General features: G+C 37.6%; 1 protein-coding gene across 2 annotated transcripts in view; it reads right to left on the bottom strand.

Moving 5' to 3' along the window:
• LOC144958602 (sodium- and chloride-dependent glycine transporter 1-like) overlaps nt 1–15,525 on the bottom strand; it is a 31,346-nt gene extending 15,821 nt beyond the window's left edge. Inside the window, exons 1-3 of one of the 2 annotated variants that reach the window (XM_078890685.1) lie at nt 15,191–15,525; nt 11,962–12,023; nt 818–932 (exon numbers count right to left, since the gene is read on the bottom strand). In XM_078890685.1, coding sequence (XP_078746811.1) covers nt 818–932; nt 11,962–11,970 — 124 coding nt within the window. In that variant the 5' untranslated portion in view covers nt 11,971–12,023; nt 15,191–15,525. Of the gene's footprint in view, nt 1–817; nt 933–11,961; nt 12,024–13,915; nt 14,289–15,190 lie in introns of those variants that run through there. The other variant, XM_078890686.1, reaches the window with a different exon arrangement.
• Nucleotides 15,526–26,500: the final 10,975 nt, after the last annotated feature.

Genomic DNA, 26,500 nt, shown 5'->3' with positions numbered 1-26,500 from the left:
AGGAAGGCACCTGAGGGTGGAAGGAAAACATGGATTGTACAAATATTAATGTAGATAATATCATACAACAATCTTTACTTTTAAAAAAAAAAGATAGAAAGCTGAAAAAGTATTTCTCTGACGTCTTTCTGTATATTAAATAATATATTTATGTTTCTGTTGGGGTTTTGTTGTTGACTGAAGAAGGCTTTTCTGTGTGGGGTTCCTGACCTCCCACGGTGGGCAGGGAGGTACTTACTGTGTCTTCTATCCCCCTATATCTGGGTGGGGTTCCTGACCTCCCACGGTGGGCAGGGAGGTACTTACTGTGTCTTCTATCTCCCTATATCTGTTTTCCAACATGCTTTCTGTCTTTGTCTTGGAATGAGATTCTTTGGTTTTGTCCTGGTTTTGGCCGGATACCCTGGCTGGGAGGAGAACAGTCAAATGTATAGTTAGTTTTGGGAGATGATATTTTTGTCTTGTAAATCATCTCTCTGTCATGCACTGTATTGTGTTTTGTTTACATATTATATATGATATGTAAACATTTGAGTGTGTTCCTCTTAGTGATTATGTCTGGATGAGACTTTTAGGTGATCTCAAACTAAGTACTGTGATAGTGAGCTCTTGGAATCTACATCTATTTCCTATTGGAACTAATTCCCCTTTGTCTTACTTTTTCTTGGGTGCTTTAATTGTATTTCTATTACTTTTTACTATCCCATTTTCTTCCTTTTTACTGGCGCTAATATGACCTAAATGTGTTGCAAGCGCCGTAAAACCTTTAAAAACAAAACAAACATTTAGTGATAATTGCTGTGTTGTATCAACTTACCGCCTCCATTCTCAAAACACAAATATGGAAACCTCCAGACATTTCCCAATCCCACGGCGTAGCCAATCAGCGTCAGGACAAATTCCAGCTGTTTTCCCCACACGTCACGTGTTTCCTGTCCAGAAAAAAAAACATTAGAAGGAATGAAATTGATGTCACTCATCTCTTTGTTATTGTTTTAAGCCAGCCATTTTAATGAGTGACTTACTTTTGAGTTATGCCTCTTGGCTCCTGGCGGAGCATAGGGCCTCAACAGCACTCTTCCATCTTCTTCTGTCCTTGGCACAGACCTTTGCCTCACCCCAGGTAAGATTGGAGACGCTCAATTCTTGGTGAAGGCTTCTCCTCCAAGTCTATTTTGGACGACCCCGTTTCCTCTTGCCCTGTGGGTTCCATTCGAGAGCCTGCTTGGTTCTATTACAGGGCTCTTTCCTCAGGGTATGGCCAACCCATCGCCCCTTCCTTCGCCTGACCTGGACATCCATTTGTTCTTGTCCAAAGGTCAGCATTCGGCACTTTGTCAAACCATTTCAACCTGAGTATTTGTCGAAGACAGCGATTGACAAAAGTTTGTATCTTGTCTATTGTGGTCAAGGTTGTTCGCCAAGTCTCTGACCCATAGAGCAGGACTGCTTTAACTTTAGTGTTAAATATTTTGAGCTTGGTCATTTTAATGAGTAGTTCTCAGTAACTTCTATCAATGACTATTGATGCTGTGCGCTTAGCCAAAATACTCACAACATTCGTCTGGCGGTATCCTATTGACATCCCAGATTGGCATCCTATTCAGATCAATTAGTTAATAGCCGTGTGTGTGTGTGTGTGTGTGTGTTTGTGTCTGTGTGTGGGTGTGGGCGGTGGTTATGAAATTATTGTTATGTTTTCAATTCAAACCCATATCATAGTATTATTATAACTTATAATCCTACAAAACTAATAGAACGGCCATCTACTGTTCGTCTTAGTAAATAAACCAATGAAAAATAATACATCATGTTGACCGCTGACCTTCACCTCGCACTGAACTGAACTTGTGTTGAATCAGATCACCATAACTTGTTGCGTCACTTAAACAATAAAAACAAGGGAGATTAATACGCAACAGTGTGATTTTTTTTTTTGTTTTTTTTTTTTGTTTTTTTTTTGTTTTTTTTTTTTTGGTTTTGTTTTGTTTTGTTTGTTTGTGTTGTTGGTTTTGGTTGGTTTGGTTTTGTTTTGTTTTGTTTTGTTTTTTTCTTTTTTGTTTTTTTTTTTGTTTTTTTTTGGTTGTTTGTTTGTTGTTGTTTTTTTTTGGACAATTAAATGACTTCTAATCTGGACTTATTTGAAAATGATATTTACCGGATGTTTCCAACTTTCATAAAAGAAGGCGTGTGTTTACAATTAAGAAATATCCAATCGTTGGACAGCAACAAGTCATGTGATTGATGACTTGGTTGGAAGAAAACCTGAATATAGATTTCCCTCCCATTAGTGTAATCTACACGTCGGTGTCCATGGGTGAGACCCAAAAATTAAAATGTTTATTTCGCTGACATTAACTGGGGATGTAACCCAGTAAATGTTATCTATGAAATATTTTTTATCGTGATAACCTCCCTTCATCTCATTCTCCCCAATGATTGTGTGTGGAGCGTCCAGGGACTGAGGGCTGTGAGATGTGGATGGAACCGTCTGCCATGAACTGTGTGAGATGTGGATGGAACCGTCTGCCATGGACTGTGAGATGTGGATGGAACCGTCTGCCATGGACTGTGAGATGTGGATGGAACCGTCTGCCATGGACTGTGTGAGATGTGGATGGAACCGTCTGCCATGGACTGTGTGAGTTGTGGATGGAACCGTCTGTCATGGACTGTGAGATGTGGATAGAACCGTCTGCCATGGACTGTGTGAGATGTGGATGGAACCGTCTGCCATGGACTGTGTGAGATGTGGATGGAACCGTCTGCCATGGACTGTGTGAGATGTGGATGGAACCGTCTGCCATGGACTAGGGCTGTAAGATGTGGATGGAACCGTCTGCCATGGACTGTGTGAGATGTGGATGGAACCGTCTGCCATGGAATGAGGCCTGTGAGATGTGGATGGAACCGTCTGCCATGGACTGTGTGAGTTGTGGATGGAACCGTCTGCCATGGACTGTGTGAGATGTGGATGGAACCGTCTGCCATGGACTGTGTGAGTTGTGAATGGAACCGTCTGCCATGGACTGTGTGAGATGTGGATGGAACCGTCTGCCATGGACTGTGTGAGATGTGGATGGAACCGTCTGCCATGGACTGAGGGCTGTGAGTTGTGGATGGAACCGTCTGCCATGAACTGTGTGAGATGTGGATGGAACCGTCTGCCATGGACTGTGTGAGATGTATATGGAACCGTCTGCCATGGACTGTGTGAGATGTATATGGAACCGTCTGCCATGGACTGTGAGATGTGGATGGAACCGTCTTCCATGGACTAGGGCTGTGAGATGTGGATGAAACCGTCTTCCATGGACTAGGGCTGTGAGATGTGGATGGAACCGTCTGCCATGGACTATGGTATGTCCAACCCTAACTTGTATAGAAGGAACGAACTTGACGTCACTCAGCTCTTTCTGATTGTTTTCAGCCAGACATTTTTTGTGAGTAATACTCACCAAATGGTATTAATCAGACGATAAACGTTCAAGTTTTCACATTGTTATGTGTGGTGGTACGTTATATCTGGTTGGTGGATGTTGTGAGTTTTCTAACTAAACGCAATGCATCAATAGCTGATTGATAGAATTTAGTGAGACTGGCTAAAACAATAACAAAAAGGTAAGTGACTTCAATTTCGTTCTATCTATGAACGTTTAAGGTTATAAATTGTGACTCTGTACGTTATAGATGCTGTGCGCTTGGCTAAGAAACTCACAACATTGCCATCCGGAATATAAAGGACCAACACAAAATTATGTGTACCCTTGAACGTTTGTAGTCTGGTTAATACAGTTAAGTGAGAATTACTCATAAACATGGATGGCAAAAAACAATAACAAAGACCTGAGTGACGTCAACTTTGTTTTATATATATCCGGCTGGCAGATGTTGAGATTTTAACTAAGCTCATAGCATCAATTTACAGGTCTGGTAACCCAAATACTTATGGCCTCATTGTTGTTATGGAAACACTCTCAAACCAACGTGTATTCATTTACAGGCCTGATAACCCAAATTGATAGGGGCTCATTGTTGTCATGGAAACACTCTGGCACGCAAAGGCTGCACATCCCACAAATCCCCGCAACGGCCATCCGGTCATGGCAATGAGGGAGTTCGTGGCTGAGTGATTATTGATATAATTGTTGTTGGCTGATGAAGGGTTTTGATCCAGAAACGTTCTGTGTTTTTGTTTGTTTGTTTGGGGTTTTTTTTTTCTTTTTTTTAATTATTTTTAAGCTGTAATTTGCATGTTTTGTTCTTTGTTTTTATGGGTTGCAACACATTAAGGTCATATCAGCACCAGTAAAAAGGAAGAAAATGGGATTGTAAAAAGTTCTAGACTTACAATTAAAGCACCAAAGAAAAAGTAAGACAAGGGGGAACTGGGAACAAATAGGGATCAGATGTAAATTTCAAGAGCACACTATCAAAGTACTTAGTTTGAGATCACCCAAAAGTCTCATCCAGACACCAGCACAAGATCTCCCTAAGAGGAACACACTCAAATGTTTACAAATCATAATATATGCCAAACAAAATGTAACACAATGCATAACAGAGAGATGATTTACAAGGAAAAAATATCACCTCCCAAAACCTTAACATTTGACTGTTTCTCTTCCAGCCAGGGCCAGGACAAAACTAAGTAATCTCATCCCAGGACAAAGACAGAAAGCAAGTTGGATAACAAGATTTAGGGGTATAGATGACACAGTAAGTACCTCCCTAACCATTACTGTAATAAAATATTATGTATTTATTAGGACCAATCTGTTCTTCAAGAAACAGAATAAAACCAGGAGTACGTGTGTGTGTGTGTGTGTGTGTGTGTGTGTGTGTGTGTATTTGACAACGGTGTTTGTATCGTGTGTACTTGTTGACAAAACGTAAACGTTGTACGAGTGGCGTGTCGTAAATCACGTTGTACGAGTGGCGTGTCGTAAATCACGTTGTACGAGTGGCGTGTCGTAAATCACGCTGTACGAGTGGCGTGTCGTAAATCACGTTGTACGAGTGGCGTGTCGTAAATCACGTTGTACGAGTGGCGTGTCGTAAATTAATCTTGTAAACGACCATAAAGCACGCCTCATTAAATGTAACCCATCCTACCAATTCGGTACTATATTCCACCCCCTTTAACAATGATAAAGAGCGGTTTCTAGGCTCCTGTTTAGGCCCATGAATACACGCTTGTCTACTGGCACCGTAGCAACGAGGGGTAGGTACTACTTTTTTGAGGCCTTGAACTTTCGTTACACAGATTGCAGACGACATTTTTGAAAAAAAAATTATGTCCTTCCGCCACGACATCGTAAGATACCGTCGCTTTGGCATTCCACAAAGGAATATAGATAATTCATCAAACAAGATGTCTGATGTCAACAGGAATCACCCATGTTGTCACATTGAGCACATTGAGGGTTAATATTCTTTCCCAAGAAAAAAACGAAAGTGCCTGAATCGGGGCTCGACCCCTGGACTTTCCAGATCATAGTGCAATACCTTAACCACTCGGCCACTTGACCCCCATACGACAAACTAAGGGAAGTAATCGATGATTATTTCTATTTCTTTTCGTCTAAATAACAGTGATATATTTTGACATGCGGGAATACTATCAAATACCTTGTACCGACATGGATATATATCTTCTTCGCGAAGTCCCAGGTTTGAGAGTTTTGCCAAGATGAGGGTTATTTAAATCGATCGATATTTGAAGGACGAGTTTTCTGGCCAAATTTTTAAATATGGGGTTTTTCTCAAGTAGGGCAGACTTTTCGAAGGATGTTTCCTCAGTCTTCAGGTTGGAATTGGAAACGGTTTCACAGCGATCCAGAATTCTGGAACCCTGTCAGGGCACCTAGATACCGACGTGTACTTATTGGCAGGTCTGATTACCCAAATAGTTATAGGCTCATTGTTGTAATGGAAATATTCTCAAACCAACGTCTCAGTTTCAGGTCTGATCAGTCAAACTATTGTTTTGAGTATTATTATTGGTAGTAGTAGATAGTAGTAGTAGTAGTAGTAGTAGTAGTAGTAGTAGTAGTAGTAGTAGTAGTAGTAGTAGTAGTAGTAGTAGTAGTAGTAGTAGTAGTAGTAGTAGTAGTAGTAGTAGTAGTAGTAGTAGTAGTAGTAGTAGTAGTAGTAGTTGTTGTTGTAGTTGTAGTTGTAGTTGTAGTTGTAGTTGTAGTAGTAGTTGTAGTAGTAGTAGTAGTAGTAGTAGTAGTAGTAGTAGTAGTAGTAGTAGTAGTAGTAGTAGTAGTAGTAGTAGTAGTAGTAGTAGTAGTAGTAGTTGTAGTTGTAGTTGTAGTTGTAGTAGTAGTAGTAGTAGTAGTAGTAGTAGTAGTAGTAGTAGTAGTTGTAGTTGTAGTTGTAGTTGTAGTTGTAGTTGTAGTTGTAGTAGTAGTAGTTGTAGTTGTAGTTGTAGTTGTAGTTGTAGTTGTAGTTGTAGTAGTAGTAGTAGTAGTATATTATGAGTGGGTAGTTGGAGTGAGTAATTTGGTAACTGTGGATCCATTAGAAATCAGCATTAATTTCAATACATTCAAACACGATGTTTCCTGTTGTATCAAATTGTAAAGACGCCTTTGTGAATTGTGAAGGAAATTTGCTATGAGATCGTATTATTATAAGATACACATATTTCTATTAATGTTTGTTATATTTGTTCGAGAGATGTAAACCACTAAAGATTTTTCATTTTGTGGACAATAAAGATTTATTACTATTACTATTACTATTACTCTTACTATGACGGGCTCGTTGTAAAATACTCTCAAACCAACGCAAATATTGTTGTCCTTTACAACAACGTGAATCAAGCCCATAATTGAGTTTTCCTGTCAGACCTGAAGATAAGTGCACGTCGACAAATACCTTTTCCTTTAAGATTCATTTTTGAGACAGTCTCAAATAATGATTTTATAAAGACATGGTTGAGATTACTGAAGTGTTTGAAGCACGTGTTTGTACAGATAAGATTGGATGTCAAGGCTTGTTGATTGGGGCGTCCACGAATTTGGTGATCATTTTGGTATCTTTTATCTGCGACTGTGTGGTCTAGTGGTATGTGACCTCGTCATTGGATTGGAGTGCGGGAAAGAATTTGCGGATTGGGTCAATCCTCATAATATAGTAGTATGAGCACCATTGGAAGCTGCTGTTCTCGGATCGGAAAGGTCCTGGGTTCGAGTCCCGAGCGGAGCATAATTGAGTCCTTGTAAAAGGCTATTTATTCACATTCTCTCACCGTACTCAGGTGTAAAATGAGTAACAACAGCGTTGTCTCTGTCGGAAAAAAACTGTAATATCGCCTAAAAGCCGAAAGCTAAAATTGCATGAGATGTTGGTCCTATATAAGTGTACATTATTATTATTATTATCATCATCATCATCATCATCATCATCATCATCATCATCATCATCATCATCATCATCATCATCATCATCATCATTATTATCATCATCATCATCATCATCATCATCATCATCATCATCATCATCATCATCATCATCATCATCATCATCATCATCATCATCATCATCATCATCATCATCATCATCATCATCATTATTATTATTATTATTATTATTATTATTATTATTATTATTATTAACAGGCCTGGTCCTGTATGTTCAGAGTTGCTGTTGGCTTGGGACCCATTGTAAAGCGCTTTTAGCACGTTTTTGGATATTTAGCTATTTTTGGCAATAGTTGGCATGTCTACGCTTCGAGCCCATTGGTCACGTGTTATTTGACAGTCTGATAACCGAGAAGTCGTGACGTCACAGCCTCTACTCTTCCGGTTACAAACTCTTTGGAAGTGTATATGTAACCAGTCAAAATAATTAAGCTTTTGTTTTACACTATAGCCCCTTAACGGGATCAAAGAGTTTTACAAGAGGTTTCAAGAGAACAGTAACACTTAACATGTAGGAAAAGACATGACGCTTTTTAATGTTAGGATATATTGCAATATTTTTTTTTCAAAACAGACAACGCTGTTAACGGCCAGATATTAATTTTAGACCTAAGTGCAGTGAGATAATGCGAGTAAACAGCCCGTTTCTAAGCTGCATCGTATTGGATTTGGCTGGTTTATGTATGACGCAAGGCTACAGGGATTTGGAACACTGCGTCACTTAACCGGAAATGAAGTCCGTTTGAAATTACAAGGTAAGAAAACTGTCAGGAATTTGTTCAATTTAAAGGGAATTTGTTCAATTTAAAGGGAATTTGTTCAATTTAAAGGGAATTTGTTCAATTTAAAGGGAATTTGTTCAATTTAAAGGGAATTTGTTCAATTTAAAGGGAATTTGTTCAATTTAAAGGGAATTTGCTCAATTTAAAGGGAATTTGTTCAATTTAAAGGGAATTGTTGATGACAATAACAGACCTGCCTACTTGAAAATTTTAAAATTCGTAGTTTTTGGGAGATAAATATTGTAGTCGCCATAACTAACTTTATAGAGCAACAATTTACTTTTATAAAAAAAAAATAACACTTGAAAATCCTTACGATTCTGTAGTCTGACATCAACTTTCATTTTCCATAAGTTTTAAATGACGTAGAGATGGTCATGAAGGTCTGAAATTGAAGACAACATTTCGTATTTCTACGGTTTTTTCATGATAGTTGGCAGGTGTGTGTGTTTGTGTTTGTGTGTGTGTGTGTGTTTGTGTGTGGTGTGTGTGTGTGTGTTTGTGTGTGGTGTGTGTGTGTGTTTGTGTGTGTATGTGTGTGTATATGTGTGTGTGTGTGGTGTGTGTGTGTGTTTGTGTGTGTGTGTGTGTGTTTGTGTGTGTGTGTGTTTGTGTGTGTGCGTATATATGTGTGTGTGTATGTGTGTGTGTATGTGTGGTGTGTGTGTGTATATATGTGTGTGTGTGTGGTGTGTGTGTATGTGTGTGTGTGTTTGTACAGTATTTGGTTACAATACGGATTACGGTTATTTACCGAATTTATTCCCCTGGTTTGTTTTGGGTTTCAACTCGTTTTTTCCTCCAACAGTTCTGAAGTTTGAACCAAATTTTCGTAATTCTGCGAATGTTAATTGACAGGTCGTCTACAACAAATACACTTCGATTCAAAACGTCCCAGCAACAAGATTCTGATTCTGATATTTCTTTTAAACTTGTGCATTTATACAAAGCAATATCCGTCACACGTGCTCAAGGCGCTTTACAAGGGGTCCCTAGCCAACAGCAACACTTAACATGTAGGACGTGACATGACGCCTCTTAGAGCGATGTTACAATTTTTGCGCAAAGAGACAACGCTGTTAACGGCCAAGCACTCATTTTACACCTGAGTGTGGTTAGAGAATGTGAGTAAAGAGCCTTTTCCACGGACTCAACTATGCACCGACCAGAGCGGGTCTCGAACCCAGGACCTTCAGATCCGAAGACGAGAGTCATATCACTAGAGTACATACATAGCCGCACTGGTCTGAGTAAGATTATAGACCTGGTGATGGGATGAGATTGTCAAACCTATCTGGTCTTTTATATAGCGCTGTAATATAGCCATGTATTGTGCTCAAATAATTATATGTGGATGTAAAGCCAATAGCAACATTTAACATGTAAGGCGAAATGTCACGCCTGTAGACCGATATTACAATTTAATTTCTCGACAAAAAAAACGCTGTCACAGGCCAGGTACTCATTATACACATGAGTACGATGAGAGAATGTGAATATGGACTTTTCAAAGGAGTTAAATATATTTCGCCCACGATGGGACGCGAACCTTGGACCCACAAGTCCAAAATCGCATGTCACACCGCAAAACATGAAAGCCTTACTGATAAATATTAAACAGGTAGACGATAGGGAATGAGATTAGCGGTAGAGTAGCGTCCCTTGATTGGACGTCACCCATACTCTTCCGCTAATCTCATTCCCTATAGGGAAGACACTTCGTGACGTCACACCTTTTATCTTTTTGGTTCCTAAATCCTTGGGATTGTGTATGTAACCAGTTCTTCTGAGTACAAATAATGAATTGGTTATATACAGGTGGCATTGCATGAATATTTCAGTGGCAAGATGTATAGGTAGTTCGAAGATGACGTCACTCAGGTCATTGTTATTGTTTTTTGCCATCCGCGTTTATGAGTAATGCTCATTGAACTGTATTAACCTGACTATAAACGTTCATGGATACAAACAGTTTTGTGTGTTGGTCCGTTATACTTCCGGATGGCAATGTTATGAGATTCTTAGCCAAGCGCATACTATCTATAGGCAGATTCTATGAATTACAGGACGTAAAAAACACAAGGATGGTTGATTTCTATTGACGACCAGCATGGTATAATATTTAGACTAGAATAGAAGATATCATCACTCTGACACCAGAAGATGGATTTACACAAGGTATGTGTCCATCCTCTAGAAGAGTGGTTTTACACTTCCAATGAAATAGGAACCAGTTATTTGACATCACACATTTGTTACCTATTACAAGGAAATAAATGTAGCCCTTCCCCACCCCAACCCCCACCCCCTCCTCTTCCACACACATACAGGTACAAAATCCAATCCATCCGTCCATGACTTTCCAACGTTGTTTCAGACACCCCTGGTCAGCCTTCATCACTTGAATGGCAAACTCTGGACAGACACGTATTTAAAAATTTGGGCCAGAAAACTCGTCTTTCAAATTAGATCGATCAATTTAAATAACCATCATCTTGGCAAACAATCCCAAATATGGAACTTTAAGGTCCCAGGTTTGAAAGTTTTTGCCAAGATGAGATCGATCGATTTGGGAGGACGAGTTTTCTGACCCAAATTTTTAATATGTTTTATTCTAGGGGAGGCAGTTGATTGGTCAGATAGATGGTCGATTACAGAACAATAAATCTAGAACCCCCCCCCCCCCCCTCCTTCATTCCCAACGACACACACACACATACACACACATACACACACACACACACACACACACTAGGTCACGCGTCCTTGACATTTCGACGCTGTTTCGAATATCCGTGATCGGCGATAAATCATCTTCGTCATAAATTCCCGGACTTAAAGCTTACGTCATGAGTGTTCTTGTGTGTGTGTGTGTGTGTGTGTGTGTGTGTACATGTATGTGTTCTTGTGTGTGTGTGTGTACTTGTGTGTGTTTGTGTATGTTTGTATCCGTGACAATGTTTTGATAACCAGACGATAAATCGTTTTATTGACTCATGGGAGATAACCCCGATTCCCACAAGGATCCAACTTGTTGTTTGTAACGCCGACCACATTCCAATCTAATCCAATCCAATCTAATCCAATATCTACAGTAGTTCTCGTTCCTGAGATAACGTTGTATTTTATTTAATCTTGCCCCACCGTCTCAAAGCGTTGATAATAGGGAGTTAACGGTAACTTTCCCGGAACTTGAACGATCGACTAACGACTTGGAAGAAAACCAGGACCTGTCCTCAGACGACGTCACCACACGACGATTTTAGACAGGCCGTTAGTGATTAGTTCTCAATAAACTATATCAAGCAGGCTATTAACGTTAAACGTGACACATAGTTTTGTGTGTTGGTATATTAATTTGGCTGGCGGATGTTGTGAGTATTTTACTCTAAACGCACAACATTTTACCACGATTTTAAGAATTAATTGAGCTTTTATATAGCGCACTATCCACTAAACGTGCTCAAAGCGCTTTACTAAGGGTCCCTGACCAACAGCAATACGTAACATGTAGAAAGTAACATAACGCCTGTTAGGCGATATTACAATTTTTTTCCAACAGAGATAAGATTTTTGTTAACGGCCACGTTTTCATTTTACACCTGAGTATGGTGAGAGAATGTGAGTAACGAGTCTTTTCCAAGGACTCAACTATGCGCCGAGCGAGACTCGAACCCAGGACCTTCCGATCCACAAGACCACATAGCCCCACATTTGATGAATGACTGTCAACCATTGTGTCTACATACCGCCGCCATCTTGGTCCAATCCAAGTGTTTCCGGTGATGTTGTCGATTTGGTGACCGACACTCTGAAATGAAAACAAACAGAAATTCACGTATTTTTTTTATAAAAGGATTGAAGGTGACGTCACTCGTCAGTCCTTTGTTATTGTTTTTAAACCTTCGGTTGGGTGATTAGTTCTCCCTAAAATATAGAAGAAATGACGTTGACGTCACTCAGCTCTTTGTTATTGTTGTGTTTAGACAGCCGCTTGAGATATTAGTTATCACTACAATATGATCGATCAGATGATAAACGTTTGAGGTTACACATCAGTTTGTGTGTTGGTAGGTTTCATCTGGTGGGAAGGTGGTGTGAGTATTTTACCTATAGATAGTTCGAAGATGACGTCACTTAGGTCTTTGTTATTGTTTTTTGCCATCCGCGTTTATGAGTAATTCTCACTGAACTGTATTAACCCGACTATAAACGTTCATGGTTACACACAGTTTTGTGTGTTGGTCCGTTATACTTCCGGATGGCAATGTTGTGAGCTTCTTAGCCAAGCGCATACTATCTATAGACATAGCATCCATATCAATCAGACTAAAATTTATGCGCGTTGGTGAATTCCATATGGCGGGCCGATATTGTGGGTATTGTAGCTATACACATAGCATCCATGTCACAAAAGTGAATATGTAACCCACCCTGTTCCAACGGTCAAACGTCTGAAGTCGTTGGAAACTCAAAAGTGAATTTGGGACCAAAATGATAAAATATAAAATAGGATTCTTTGAATAGATTTGGCGTTGAAATAAATCACATGTCATCAATAACGCCATGCTTCGTGTTTCTGGCTATTAATGTTAGGGGTTTAATTAAATCAATCACAACAACAATCCACCAGATGAATTGTACAAACGCACAATACTATGTATAGATAGTATGCGCTTGGCGAAGAAGCTCATAACATTGCCATCCGGAAGTATAACGGACCAACACACAAAACTGTGTGTATCCATGAACGTTTATGGTCGGGTTAATACATTTCAGTGAGCATTACTCATAAACGCGGATGGCAAAAAACAATAACAAAGACCTGAGTGACGTCATCTTTGAACTATCTATAACTTTAACATAGTCTGATTCATATAAAAAGAACGAAATTGACGTCACCCAGGTCTTTGTTATTGTTTGTTGTTTTTTTTTTTTCATCCATAAGTGTATTAACCAGATTATAAACGTTCAAGGTTACACATAAGTTTGTGTGTTGGTTCGTTATACTTCCGGATGGCAATGTCGTGAGATTCTTAGCCAAGCGCATACTATCTATAGAGAGAACGAAATTGACGTCGCTCAGCTCTTTGTTATTGTTTTTAGCCAGTCATTATTATGAGTAGTTCTCACTAAATTATATCAATAGGACTTATAGATAGTATGCGCTTATCTAAGAAGCTCACAACATTGCCATCCGGAAGTATATCAGACCAACACACAAAACTGTGTGTATCCATGAACGTTTATAGTCTGGTCCATACAGCTTAGTGAGATGTACTCATAAACGTGGATGGCAAAAAACAATAACAAAGACCTGACTGACGTCATCTTCGTTCTTTCTATAGATGGTATGCGCTTGTGGCTAAGAATCTCACAACATTCGGAAGTATAGGACCATATCACAACAAAAAATGTGTAACCTTAAACGTTTATAGTCTGATTATTACAGTTTAGTGAGAATTACTCATAAACGTGGGTGACAAAAAATAATAACAAAGGCCTGAGTGACGTCAACTTCATACTATCTATAAACGTAGTTTTGTCGTTATATTTCCGGATGGCAATGTTGTGAGTTTCTTAGCCAAGCGCACAGCATCTATATGATTAAATAACAAGATTTTGAAAATTACTTCAATTCAATTCAAATCTTTTCGATACTTTTGAGCCAGAACGTAACACAAAAACAAAAGAATTACACACCGTCGCTGTCCTTCTGTTTGACAAAAAGAAATTCACTCTCTTCACCCGACTCTTTTGTGTTATCTTGTTTGTTGAAGCAATCACAATGATAGCAAAACAAAACAAAACAAAACAAAAACACCACCACATTATCACATGAACTTTGTAACAATGTAAGACGTTAGTATTGATGCTATGCCTTTTGTTGAAAAACTCATGACATCTACCAGTGTGAAACCTTAAACGTTTATAGTCTGATTAATATAATTTAGTAAAAAGTAGGATAGGCCTATATACTTATAAACCAGAAATTACTGAAGTGAGTAGGAAAGTGCCAGAAGACATCAAAGTATAAAAACTTCCCGGCGGCGACGGGGGCTCGAACCCGCAACCTTACTGGTACGACAACTCCACCTGGCCGGGGAGATCGTGACTCTATCGTATGAGCAATCCCCCCAAAAAAAATAGTCGCTTCAAACTCTATGTCTATCTGGAGCCACTTCTCCCCGACTTCTGGAGGTCACGGGTTCAACACACACAAACGCCGTGAAATTAGTTGACCAGCAATTAAGCTTAACAGCGTATATGTGACTCTTTTCCTCAAAACGGTATTAAGTCGGGATGGTTAAGATGTCATTAATAGAAATGTGTGGATCTTATATCAATTAATATCACCTCATAACCAATTCACTTCACAATGCACACAGACATCTTTACAATGTAAAACAACTGGGAACATAATGTTTTAATGCATTAAAATTCTGACTGATTTCTCAACACCAATTGCATTTCGGCATAACCCAAACGTGACCCACCTATTTAATTTAAAGTTATAACAAGCATCTAGAAGCTGTGGAATGTAGAAAGCCAAGAACATCCCTGAGTCTGGGTCTTAAGCAATGTATTCATGTTTTTATTGGTTTTGTCATCGGCTGAAGAAGGATTTTGACCCCGAAACGTTGTGTGTGTTTGGTATTTTGTTCTTTTTCGAAGAGCTTAAATAACGAGCCCCGACCGCTTCAGGCACTTTCGGTTTTTTTTTCTTCCTTGGGCAAGATTATTAACCCCCAATTGGCTCATTTGGACAACATGTGTGATTCCTGTTGACATCAAACATCTTGTTTGATAGAGTTATCTATATTCCTTCATGGAATGCCTCGGCGATGGTGTCTTATGGTGTTGTGGCGGAAGGGCGTAAATCTTTTTATTTTCTTCTTAAATACCGTGTATTCATTTAATGTTTATGTCCAAGTAACTAACATACACAAAACATTAACAAACAAAATGTTAACATACCTCAGCTGTTGTCCTCGCAAACCACGGATTGAATTTTTGGTAGTAGTAGTGTCGTCTGGTCTTCACACCTCCAAGTGTGACTCATTCAGCCATTTGAAATTTTTGGTTAAAAACAGGAATGGGCTCTTGTCTCCCACGTTAGGATGACATCTGATTGGTGGATAGTGTGTGTGTGTGTGTGTGTGTGTGTGTGAGTGTGTGTGAGTGTGGGTGTGGGTGGGTTGGTGTGTGTGTGTGTGTGTGTGCACAATAAACAAAAACTTGTGACTTTATCAGCCGGACTGTCTTCAACACATACGACAAACTGTGTTATTTGATATCAGTCTATGGTCTATATTATCATAACGTTTATCAAACTAGGTGTAGTATGAAAATGTGACTTGTTGTCCCCAAACGGTATCTGTCATATTGATTTATTGCGTTCAGGCGAAGTGCACTTATTGGCAGGGCATGATCTATATGAACTTTCCATGTGCTCGAGGTCATTGGTCACATTGCAAAATGTACTCAAATTGACCCACTTGGTGAAAAGTGTTCACAGCTTTTTAAATATCTAACATCACGATTGGTCATTTGATTCAGCTCGACACATGTGTATGTTTATAACATTTGTAAACAAAGCAGCGTGTTTACATTTGTTAAGAAATATCCAATCGTTGGACAGCAACAAATCATGTGATTGATGACCTGGTTGAACGAAAGCATGAATAGAGATCGCTCCCATTCCTTATTGCTGTGATGGAAATCTCAAATAATAAAACAGAATATTATCCATTACAACAACGTTAAACTAGGCCCATAAGTGGGTTCCAATGTCAGACCTGTCTATATGTATACGTCGCTTTAAAGTAAAATACTCATAACATCCGCCAGTGTCTGAATCGGAAGGTCCAGGGTTCGAGTGCTGTGCGGCTCATAGTTGAGGCCTTGCAAAAGGAGCTTTACTCACATTCTCTCACCGTATTCAGGTTGTCTCTGTCTGAAAAAAATTGTTTTATCGCCTAATAGGCGTCATGTCTCGTCTTACTTGATAAGTTTGCTGTTGGCTGGGGACCCTTTGCAAAGCGCTTTGAGCACCTTTAGAGGGAATTAGGCTATATAAACGCTCTTAAAGCTCTGGTATAGATAGTATGAAGTTGACGTCACCCAGGTCTTTGTTATTGTCTTTTGCCATCCACGTTTAAGAGTAATTCTCATTCAAAGTTACACATAGTTTTGTGTGTTGGTCCGTTATACTTCCGGATGGCAATGCTGTAAGTTTCTTAGCCAAGCGCATACTATCTATAGATAGATCGAAGCTGACGTCACTCTGGTCTTTGTTATTGTTTTTTGCCATCCGCGTTTGTGTGTTGGTCCGTTATACTTCCGGATGGCAATGTTATGAGCTTCTTAGCCAAGCGCATACTATCTATAGATAGTATGCAGATGACGTCACTCAGGGCTTTGTTATTGTTTTTGCCATCCACGTTTATGAGTAATTCTCACTAAACTGTACTAACCAGACTATAAACGTTCAAGGTTACACATAGTTTTGTGTGTTGGTCCGTTATTCTTCCGGATGGCAATGCTGTGAGTTTCTTAGCCAAGCGCATACTATCTATATAACGGACCAACACACACAACTATGTGTAACCTTGAACGTTTGTAGTCTGATGGATTGAATTTAGTGAAGACGACTCATAAAAATGGCTGGCAAAAACAATAACAAGGAGCTGAGTGACGTCATCTCGGTCCCGTCCATAGGAGTGTAAATAATAATAATAAATTGAGCTTTTATATACCGCAATATCCACTTAACGTGCTCAAAGCGCTTTACAAGGGGTCCCTGGTCAACAGCAACATTTAACATGTAGGTCGAGACATGACGCCTGTTAGGCGATATTACAATTTTTCGGACAAAGACAACGCTGTTAACAGCCAGGTACTCATTTTACACCTGATTATGGTGAGAGAATGTGAGTAAAGAGTCTTTTCCAAGGACTCAACTATGCGTCGAGCGAGGCTCGAACCCAGGACCTTCCGATCCGAAAGCGAGTGTCATACCACTAGACCACATAGCCGTGTACCATGTGTCGGAAAGAAAGATAAAGGGAGAAAATGTGACTCATATATAGATAGAATGAAGTTGACGTCACTCGGGTCTTTGTTATTGGGGGTTTTTTTTGTTTTGTTTTTTTTTTTTTGCCATCCACGTTTATGAATAATTATCACTTAACTGTATTATTCAGACCATAAAAGTTCATGGTTACACAGAGTTTTGTGTGTTGGTCCGTTTTACATCCGGATGGTAATGTTGTGAGCTTCTGAGCCAAGCGCATACTATCTATAAGGGACCAACACACAAAACAAACGACGTTTATCGGCCTGTGTCCTTCTTCAAGTAAACACGAAATATCTTATACGTATTATATTGACATAAAAGTTAATACGTTATAGATAAAAAAAAATGTGTGTGTTTGTGTGTGTGTTTGTGTGTAAGTTTGTGTGTGTGTGTGAGTGCAAGGGAAGAGAGAGACAGAGAGAGAGAGAGAGCGAAAGAGATAGATTGACGGAGAGAGAGAGAGACAGAGGGAGAGAGAGAGAGAGAGAGAGAGAGAGAGAGAGCGAAAGAGATAAATTGACTGAGAGAGAGAGACAGAGAGAGAGAGAGAGAGAGAAGAGAGAGAGAGAGAGCGAAAGAGATAGATTGACGGAGAGAGAGAGACAGAGGGAGAGAGAGAGACAGAGAGAGAGAGAGAGACAGAGAGAGAGAGAGAGACAGAGAGACACAGAGAGAGAGAGAGAGAAGAGAGAGGTGGAGGGGAGATTTAGACACCTCCAGTTTATGTCGGAAAGAGGCTTGAGCATCAAGTAAATTAGATATAACGTGTTACCCACCAACTCCAAACGGTGTGATATCGAGATGGACCAAGTACAAAATCAGTGGCTTTATGATGTATAGGACTGAAAACTTCATCGTCATCAATACCAACAACTTCATCATCATCATCATCATCATCATCATCATCATCATCATCATCATCATCATCATCATCACCATCATCATCATCATCATCATCATCATGATCATCATCATCATCATCACCATAGGGACCCCCTTTGTACTTTGAGCGCTATGAGCACATCAAGTGGATATCGCACAGTAGAAAAGACACGAGTTAAATACTACCCAAAAAAAAAAAAAAAAAAAAAAAAAAAAAAAAAAAGACGACATTTGATAATAACTTTAGGGCAGCCTTCAATGCATGGCTTGTCATGGTTTGTTCAACGCATTGGTCATGGGACGGCAGCAGCGTGATAAATTCATTAACGTCACGGTGATGCTAACCTGGTACAAGTTCTAAAATGTCCTGGGAAAACAATGAATAGAACAACTTTTTAAAAAGAACAAAAATACCAGACGGTGAATGTTTTGGACCCGAAACCCTTCTGCAGTAAAAATAAAAATATAGAAATGTTGTTTTTTTCTATTGATTTTGGTTTTGGTTGGAAAAAGGGTTTTGAGTCGGAACGTCGGTGTTTGGTGTATTTGGTCTCTTCGAATCTGTTCTATTCACGACTGTATTCTAGTGGGGAACTTTACGGACATACAAAGTTCATTACGAACTTGCATGTATCTATTTTGGGTATTATACTATTTTGGTTATTATACTATTTTGGTTATTATACTGTTTTGGTTATTATACTATTTTCGTTATTATACTATTTTCGTTATTATACTATTTTCGTTATTATACTATTTGGATTATTATACAATTTTGATGATTATACTATTTGGATTATTATACTATTCTCGTTATTATACTATTTTGGTTATTATACTGTTTTGATTATTATACTGTTTTGATTATTATACTATTTTGGTTATTATACTGTTTTGATTATTATACTATTTGTGTGACTGGCTGAGAAAACCCGGAAAGATGCACAAATTTCACAAATTGAGTTATGTATACAGTGGTGTAGACCACATCTGATTATTTACCAGTTTACATTGTCTTTCTGTGTTTATTAGAACCCAAGTTATGAATGTTTTTCTGAATGAAATGTATTGCTATGGGAAACACTTTATCTTCGATTTTGGCTCATATCTCAAATCGAAGCTTGCCGCATCTTCCCGGGTTTTCTCAGCCTCACATTTTAAATATTATACTATTTTGATTATTATACTATTTTGATTATTACACTATTTTGATTATTATACTATTTTGATTATTATACTATTTTGATTATTATACTATTTTGATTATTACACTATTTTGATTATTATACTATTTTGATTATTATACTATTTTGATTATTACACTATTTTGATTATTATACTATTTTGATTATTATACTATTTTGATTATTATACTATTTTGATTATTATACTGTTTTGATTATTATACTATTTTGATTATTACACTATTTTGATTATTATACTATTTTGATTATTATACTATTTTGATTATTATACTATTTTGATTATTACACTATTTAGATAATTATACTATTTTGATTATTATACTATTTTGATTATTACACTATTTTGATTATTATACTATTTTGATTATTATACTATTTTGATTATTACACTATTTTGATTATTATACTATTTTGATTATTATACTATTTTGATTATTATACTATTTTGATTATTATACTGTTTTGATTATTATACTATTTTGATTATTACACTATTTTGATTATTATACTATTTTGATTATTATACTATTTTGATTATTATACTATTTTGATTATTACACTATTTAGATAATTATACTATTTTGATTATTATACTATTTTGATTATTACACTATTTTGATTATTACACTATTTTGATTATTATACTATTTTGATTATGATACTATTTTGATTATTACACTATTTTGATTATTACACTATTTTGATTATTATACTATTTTGATTATTATACTATTTTGATTATTACACTATTTTGATTATTATACTATTTTGATTATGATACTATTTTGATTATTATACTATTTTGATTATTATACTATTTTGGAAATAACAAAAGCTCGAGACAAATCTTTTGAGCGTTCTACGATTAAAACAAATCCGGTAAAAAAGTGTGTTGTGCAAGCAAAACAATCTGGCAACACATTTCACTGTAAATCTAAAGTAGAAAAATATTATTGAAAAAACACGGGATGGAGATTGACGTAGACTAATGATAAATGTAGAAGGATTGAGTATGGGGAATATTGACTTTGATCTTTAAACTATCGTGGAAATTAGATTAGACCCAGACTACGTGGTCAAGTGGTATGACACTCGCTTTTGGATTGGAAGGTCCTGGATTCGAGCCTCACTCGGACATAGTTGAGTCCTTGGAAAAGGCTCTTTACTCACATTATCTCACCGTACTCAGGTGTAAAATGAGTAGGCCTAGCCGTTAACAGCGTTGTCTCCGTCAGAAAATATTGCAATATCGCGTAACGGGCGTCATGTCTCGTTCTACATGTTACGTGTTGCTGTTTGTTAGGGACCCCTTGTAATTTGCTTTGAGCACGTTTAGTGGATATTGCGCTATATAAAAGTTCAATTATTTTTTTAAGTTCAATTGGTCCAGTGAAACGACAAGCGTGTTCTATTTTAGGCAGACAAGTAAAATGACTCGGTGGGGTTCCCGACCTCCCATAATGGGCAGGGAGGTACTGACTGTGTCTTCTATCCCCCTATAGCTGTTTTCTAACATACTTTCTATCTTTGTCTTGGAATGAGATTACTTGGTATTGTCCAGGCCCTGGCAGGATACCCTAGCTAAGAGGGAAGCAGTCAAATGTTTAGTTAGAGTTTTGGGAAATGATTTCCCTTGCCAATCATCTCTCTTGTGCACTGTATTATATTTTGTTTACATATTATATATGATTTGTAAACATTTGAGTGTATTCCTCTTAGTTGGGACCTGTGCTTGTGTCTGGATGAGACATTTAGGTGATCTCAAACTAAGTACTTTGATAGTCTGATCTTGGAATCTACATCCGTTTCCTATTTGAACCAATTCCCCTTTGTCTTACCTTTTCTTGGGTGCTTTAATTCTAATTCTAGAACTTTTTACTTTCCCATTTTCTTCCTTTTTACAGGCGCTGATATGACCTTAGTATGTTGTAAGCGCCGTAAAACCCTTACAAACAAAACCATGACCTGAACCACGTGTGTTGTTGACATGTCGTGTGTTCTTACAACTGAACAGGGACCGATCATTTTGCCCTTGTATAACAGGGACCGATCATTTGGCCCTTGCAGATTTTCTAACTAATCATTAGAGTCAAAGGGAGATAAAATCAGCCTCAATTTAGAAAAAGTTTGCAAGTTACTCGTATATCGATCTGTAAAAAACAGTTTTATCACATTTATACTTGCCAGTAATTCTGTGCCTGTTGGCAAAAAATTAACTATGACTCTACTACATGATTTTGGCCCCCGTTGGGCTATTTTTGTTTTTAAAGATCAGGTTACTTAATCAATTCATTATCTTATTATGTCTAGGTAAAATTGGTGATGCTTTATATTCCTTAACAGGCTTCACCTATTGGGTGAATGCATTTGCTGCACAATTCAACGCTCAGAGTGGGATTCGAACCAAGAACGATCCGATCCGAAGGCGAGTGTCATATCACAAGACCACATAGCCGCCACACCATGCCATAAGTGCCTGCTCCACTCACTTTTCTGAATTAAAAATTCACCCCATACACCGGAGCATACTCAATGTCTCAATCGTTTCTATGTTATATGTTTGTGTTGAGAATATTGGCTATTAAGCTTAACTGCTGGTCAAAAATTACTTCGCGATGGTGGCGAACGAATCGGCGGTCTCAAGAAGTGGGTGAGAGAGGGATCTAGAAATGACTTGGGTTTGAAACGTATATTTTTGTGTTCGTGGATAGCTCACACGGTAGAGCCACGCTCTCACCTGCCAGGCGGAGTTGTCGTACCAGTAAGGTCGCAGGTTCAAACCCCACCACCGCCGCGAAAAGAATTTTATTCTCTATTGTCTTCTGGCACTTTTCTATTCACTTCATATCTTGTTGTTACCAACATAAGTGCCTGCTCCACTCACTTTTCTGAATTAAAAATTCACCCCATACACCGGAGCATACTCAATGTCTCAATCGTTTCTATGTTATATGTTTGTGTTGAGAATATTGGCTATTAAGCTTAACTGCTGGTCAAAAATTACTTCGCGATGGTGGTGTGCGAACGAATCGGCGGTCTCAAGAAGTGGGTGAGAGAGGGATCTTGGGTTTGAAACGTATATTTTTGTGTTCGTGGATAGCTCACACGGTAGAGCCACGCTCTCACCTGCCAGGCGGAGGAGTTGTCGTACCAGTAAGGTCGCAGGTTCAAACCCCACCACCGCCGCGAAAAAATTTTTATTCTCTATTGTCTTCTGGCACTTTTCTATTCACTTCATATCTTGTTGTTACCACATGCCATAATTGATTAACGATTCGCATAAATTAATTGGCAACGAATCACGTACGGCTCGCACAATGGCAAAATATATGTGACCATTCAACTCTAAACGGTGTTGTGCCATACTTGATCCCCCACAACTCAAGTCTGTCCTCACAGTTTTATGACCCATGCGATGACCCGTAATCAGAGGCAGCGAATATGTAGATATAGCAATGATTACTATCTATAGTCCCCTATCTTAGAGTGTACAGGGTTATTAAGTCATATAAAATCAAGTCATTTTCTGTTTCATTTTAAAACATATGTTTATTTATTTATTTATCTCTTTATTTACTGATTTATTTATATAATTTTATTTTTTTTGACTTTTTATTTTATGGGGCTTTTTTAATTTATGTTTTTTTGTTTTGTTTTTTTACAATTTTTATTAAGGTCACTATACCTATACCTGTTTATTGTCGTATTTAAAAGATGGAGATAAATCTAAATTGGCAAAGCAACGACAAGCTTTGGGTGTCTCCCATTCCTGAGGGGTTTTTTTTTAGAAAGAAAAGAAAAAAAAAGTCTGTCCTCACGTCACGTGACCAAATCCTCCTGACCGAGCTGGTCGCAAAGGAGACAGACATGAGACATGAGACGTGAGGCATGAGACATGAGACAGGATTCTGCAGCCATCCATTAAGAGTTCCTGCCATGCTCTACGTTTATTCCAAGTCCACCAGGGACGGCTGGTAATAATGGGCAGGGTGGGCAAATACCAGCCTGTTTTTTCAAGTTATAAGCTGTATTACCAGGTCCGAAATAATCTAATTTAAATTAGATCATTTTAAAAGTTAGTACTTAAACTTGATACTTCGTACTGAAATCAATTTGTATGTATTTTTGATAGATTGCGAATCACCATGCACCCCGTAATGCATAAACCAGGATACGCTCCTGCTCTTTTTTATCACCCCCCCCCCCTTTCCCAACCATTCCACTCCGCCCACATCGTCATCTCATCGTCACGTCGCCTGACGGTGATTTTGCTGTCTGGCCTCTCTAGTTCTAGGTCGGGCTAATTCAAATGAGCCCACCTTATAAACCAGTGAGCACTAAACAGAGATTTTGGCAAACGAACTTTTTCTTATTTATTGCCTTACTTGTGCTGGTACCATTGCTGTAATAACATTGGGAAGGTTACAGTATTGAATTAAATTTATCAATTTACTAATATTATATCAAGTTAGTATTAACTTGTGTTGTTTTAATATATTTGTTTATCCATTTAAATTATTTCTTTTTTTTCTCGTTTTCTTTAGTGCTTCTCAAAATTCATTTATTTAAATTGTTGTCTTATTTGTTTCTTGTTTTGTTTTGTTTTGTTTTTTTAAACAAATTAATTTGTTCCTTTTTAAAAAATTCTTAAAGTAATTACCGCTGTATTTTTATTGCCAGACTAAATATTTTTGCAAAACAATGTATTTTCTATTGCATTCCCTCTAATAAAACACTTTTATTCAGACGTCACGACTAAATAATATATAAAATACAACCACCATTTTGGTTTACTCAACAATCAACAATTGAATTAGTATACAAGAAATACTCTTCTGAGAAAGGAGAGAGTTGAATTCTAACTAAGTTATAGAGGAAATAAAGACGTTTAAAGGAAGGGTGGGCAGATTCCGTACTTGCCCGTCGTGAAGCAAATACATACATAAGATAGTTCGCGATGAAGAGGCGAGAAGCTAGGGGTTGGTTGGGTAAGGAGTAAAGATAACACGGTCGTTATTGTTATAGTCTAACGAATGCATGAGGAGAGATTGGTAGCATTATTTTGTCTTAATTGTATTGTATGAATTATTGGCGAAAGCCTAAGATTAAATAAACTTTGTTTTTATTTGTCTTTTTTTTGACTATGGAACTGATACTTGTCATCGCAGACCTGCCTACTTGAAATAGGAAAATAAAAATCGTAGTTTTCAGGGTTAATAAAATCGTAGATATTTTAACTATCCTTTAAAAAAATCACCGGAATTTTCGTCTATTAAGGTATCAAATTTTTTAAAAACGAGAAAAACTGATTGGAAACGTAATAATGATGGTGATGGTGGTGGTGGTAATAGTGACGGTGGTAGTAGTAATGATGATGGTAATATTATTATTGTTATTATTATTATTATCATTATCATTATTAGTATTATTATTATTATTATTATTATTATTATTATTATTATTATTATTATTATTATATTATTATTATTATTATTATTATTATTATTATTATTATTATTATTATTATTATTATTATTATTATTATTGTACGTATTAGTGGTATTACGATTGTTGTATTTTTGTGGTTATTAATGGTATCAATTTATTGTTTGGTTCCATTTACCATTTTTGTCCACTTTCATGTATGTTGTCATCAAATTGTATGATTTAATGGCGAAAGCTTAAGATTGAATAAACTTTGTAATATCGTACGGTAATCATCATTGTCGACGACATCGTCGTTGCCATCATTATCATCATCATTAACAACAACAACAATATTAACACCAAGTACTACAATAGCAATAAAAACAATATCAACATCATCATATAATTTTCGTCATCGTCTCCACAACTATCATTCTAACCAAAAGCACCACCAAAACCACTACCATAATTACATCCTCCCTCACCGTCTACTCTTCCTCCTCCTCCTCCTCCTCCTCCACCACCACCACCACCGCTACCACTATTCCAACCACTACCACCACCGGCACAATCATTTTAACCACCAAGAGAGCAGTAAAAATGATGCAATTTGAGCTCTGAATGAAACTCGAGTCATATCGCGGTTGTTGCTTCTCGATGAAAACTTTAAAGTTACTACGTACTTCTGAAAATGTAACAGAAATATCAATCTCGCCGTTGAGGGATTAAAGCATCTCTTTAATTTTTTGAGTGAACGGAATGGACTTGTATTGTCAAGGTGTTGTCGCATTTTGTCTCGTCGCTTTATTTTTTTGTTGTATTCTCTTTCGTGATTCCTTTTTGATTACGTTTGGAATAATTAAAATCTACTGGTATTGTCATTTCATAGTGAATGTGATTATTTGTGGTTGAAATATTTTATTTTTTCAAAAGTTGAAATATATATATATATATATATATATATATATATATATATATATATATATATATATATATATATATATATATATGACCGAATCATCTTTGCCCCACCACTATGAATAGGCTAGAACAAGCAAATATTACGATCACGTGATAGTTTCCATCTTGCCAATCCTCCAGAGGAAAAGGACTTCTGTTGACGATGATAGAGGGAGAGAGAAAATAGAAAAAGGGAGACAGACAGATAGACAGAGAGGGAGAGAAACGGGGAGGGGTCAGACAGACACTTACAGAGAGAGAGAGAGAGAGAGAGAGAGAGAGAGAGGGAGAGAGAGAGAGAGAGAGAGAGAGAGAGAGAGAGATGATAAAGGGATAAATTATTCTGTAGTCTTTGTACTCCAAGGGAAGTAATCCATGAATATCCAACATTTGAATCCATCCGGAAGTGCACTTGAACTTTGCGCTGATGTTAAATCCTACATTATAGAGACAATTAGGCAATGAATCGATGTGTTTTTGTACAAACACACTTACAGATGATCAAACCTGTATTACACATCGTGTTTAAACCTTGGGAAATAATGGGAAATAGATAAAACTGTCAAGTCTCAAATTTTAAATGGCTATAAAAAACGAACGTTTCGTGTCCAAACGTTATCAAGCCATTCAATATTACCGTTTACAGGTACTTTAACTGTTCCATACTTCAAATCAACCATTCATGTTGTATTTCCTCTCTGATTCAAGATTGAAAATTACTACCTCTATGTACTC

The sequence above is a fragment of the Berghia stephanieae genome, chromosome 13 (assembly GCF_034508935.2).
Source record: "Berghia stephanieae isolate SIO BIC M18660-M18661 chromosome 13, UCSD_Bste_1.3, whole genome shotgun sequence".
Lineage (NCBI taxonomy): Eukaryota > Metazoa > Mollusca > Gastropoda > Nudibranchia > Aeolidiidae > Berghia > Berghia stephanieae.
This window is presented reverse-complemented; position numbering and strand designations above follow the sequence as displayed.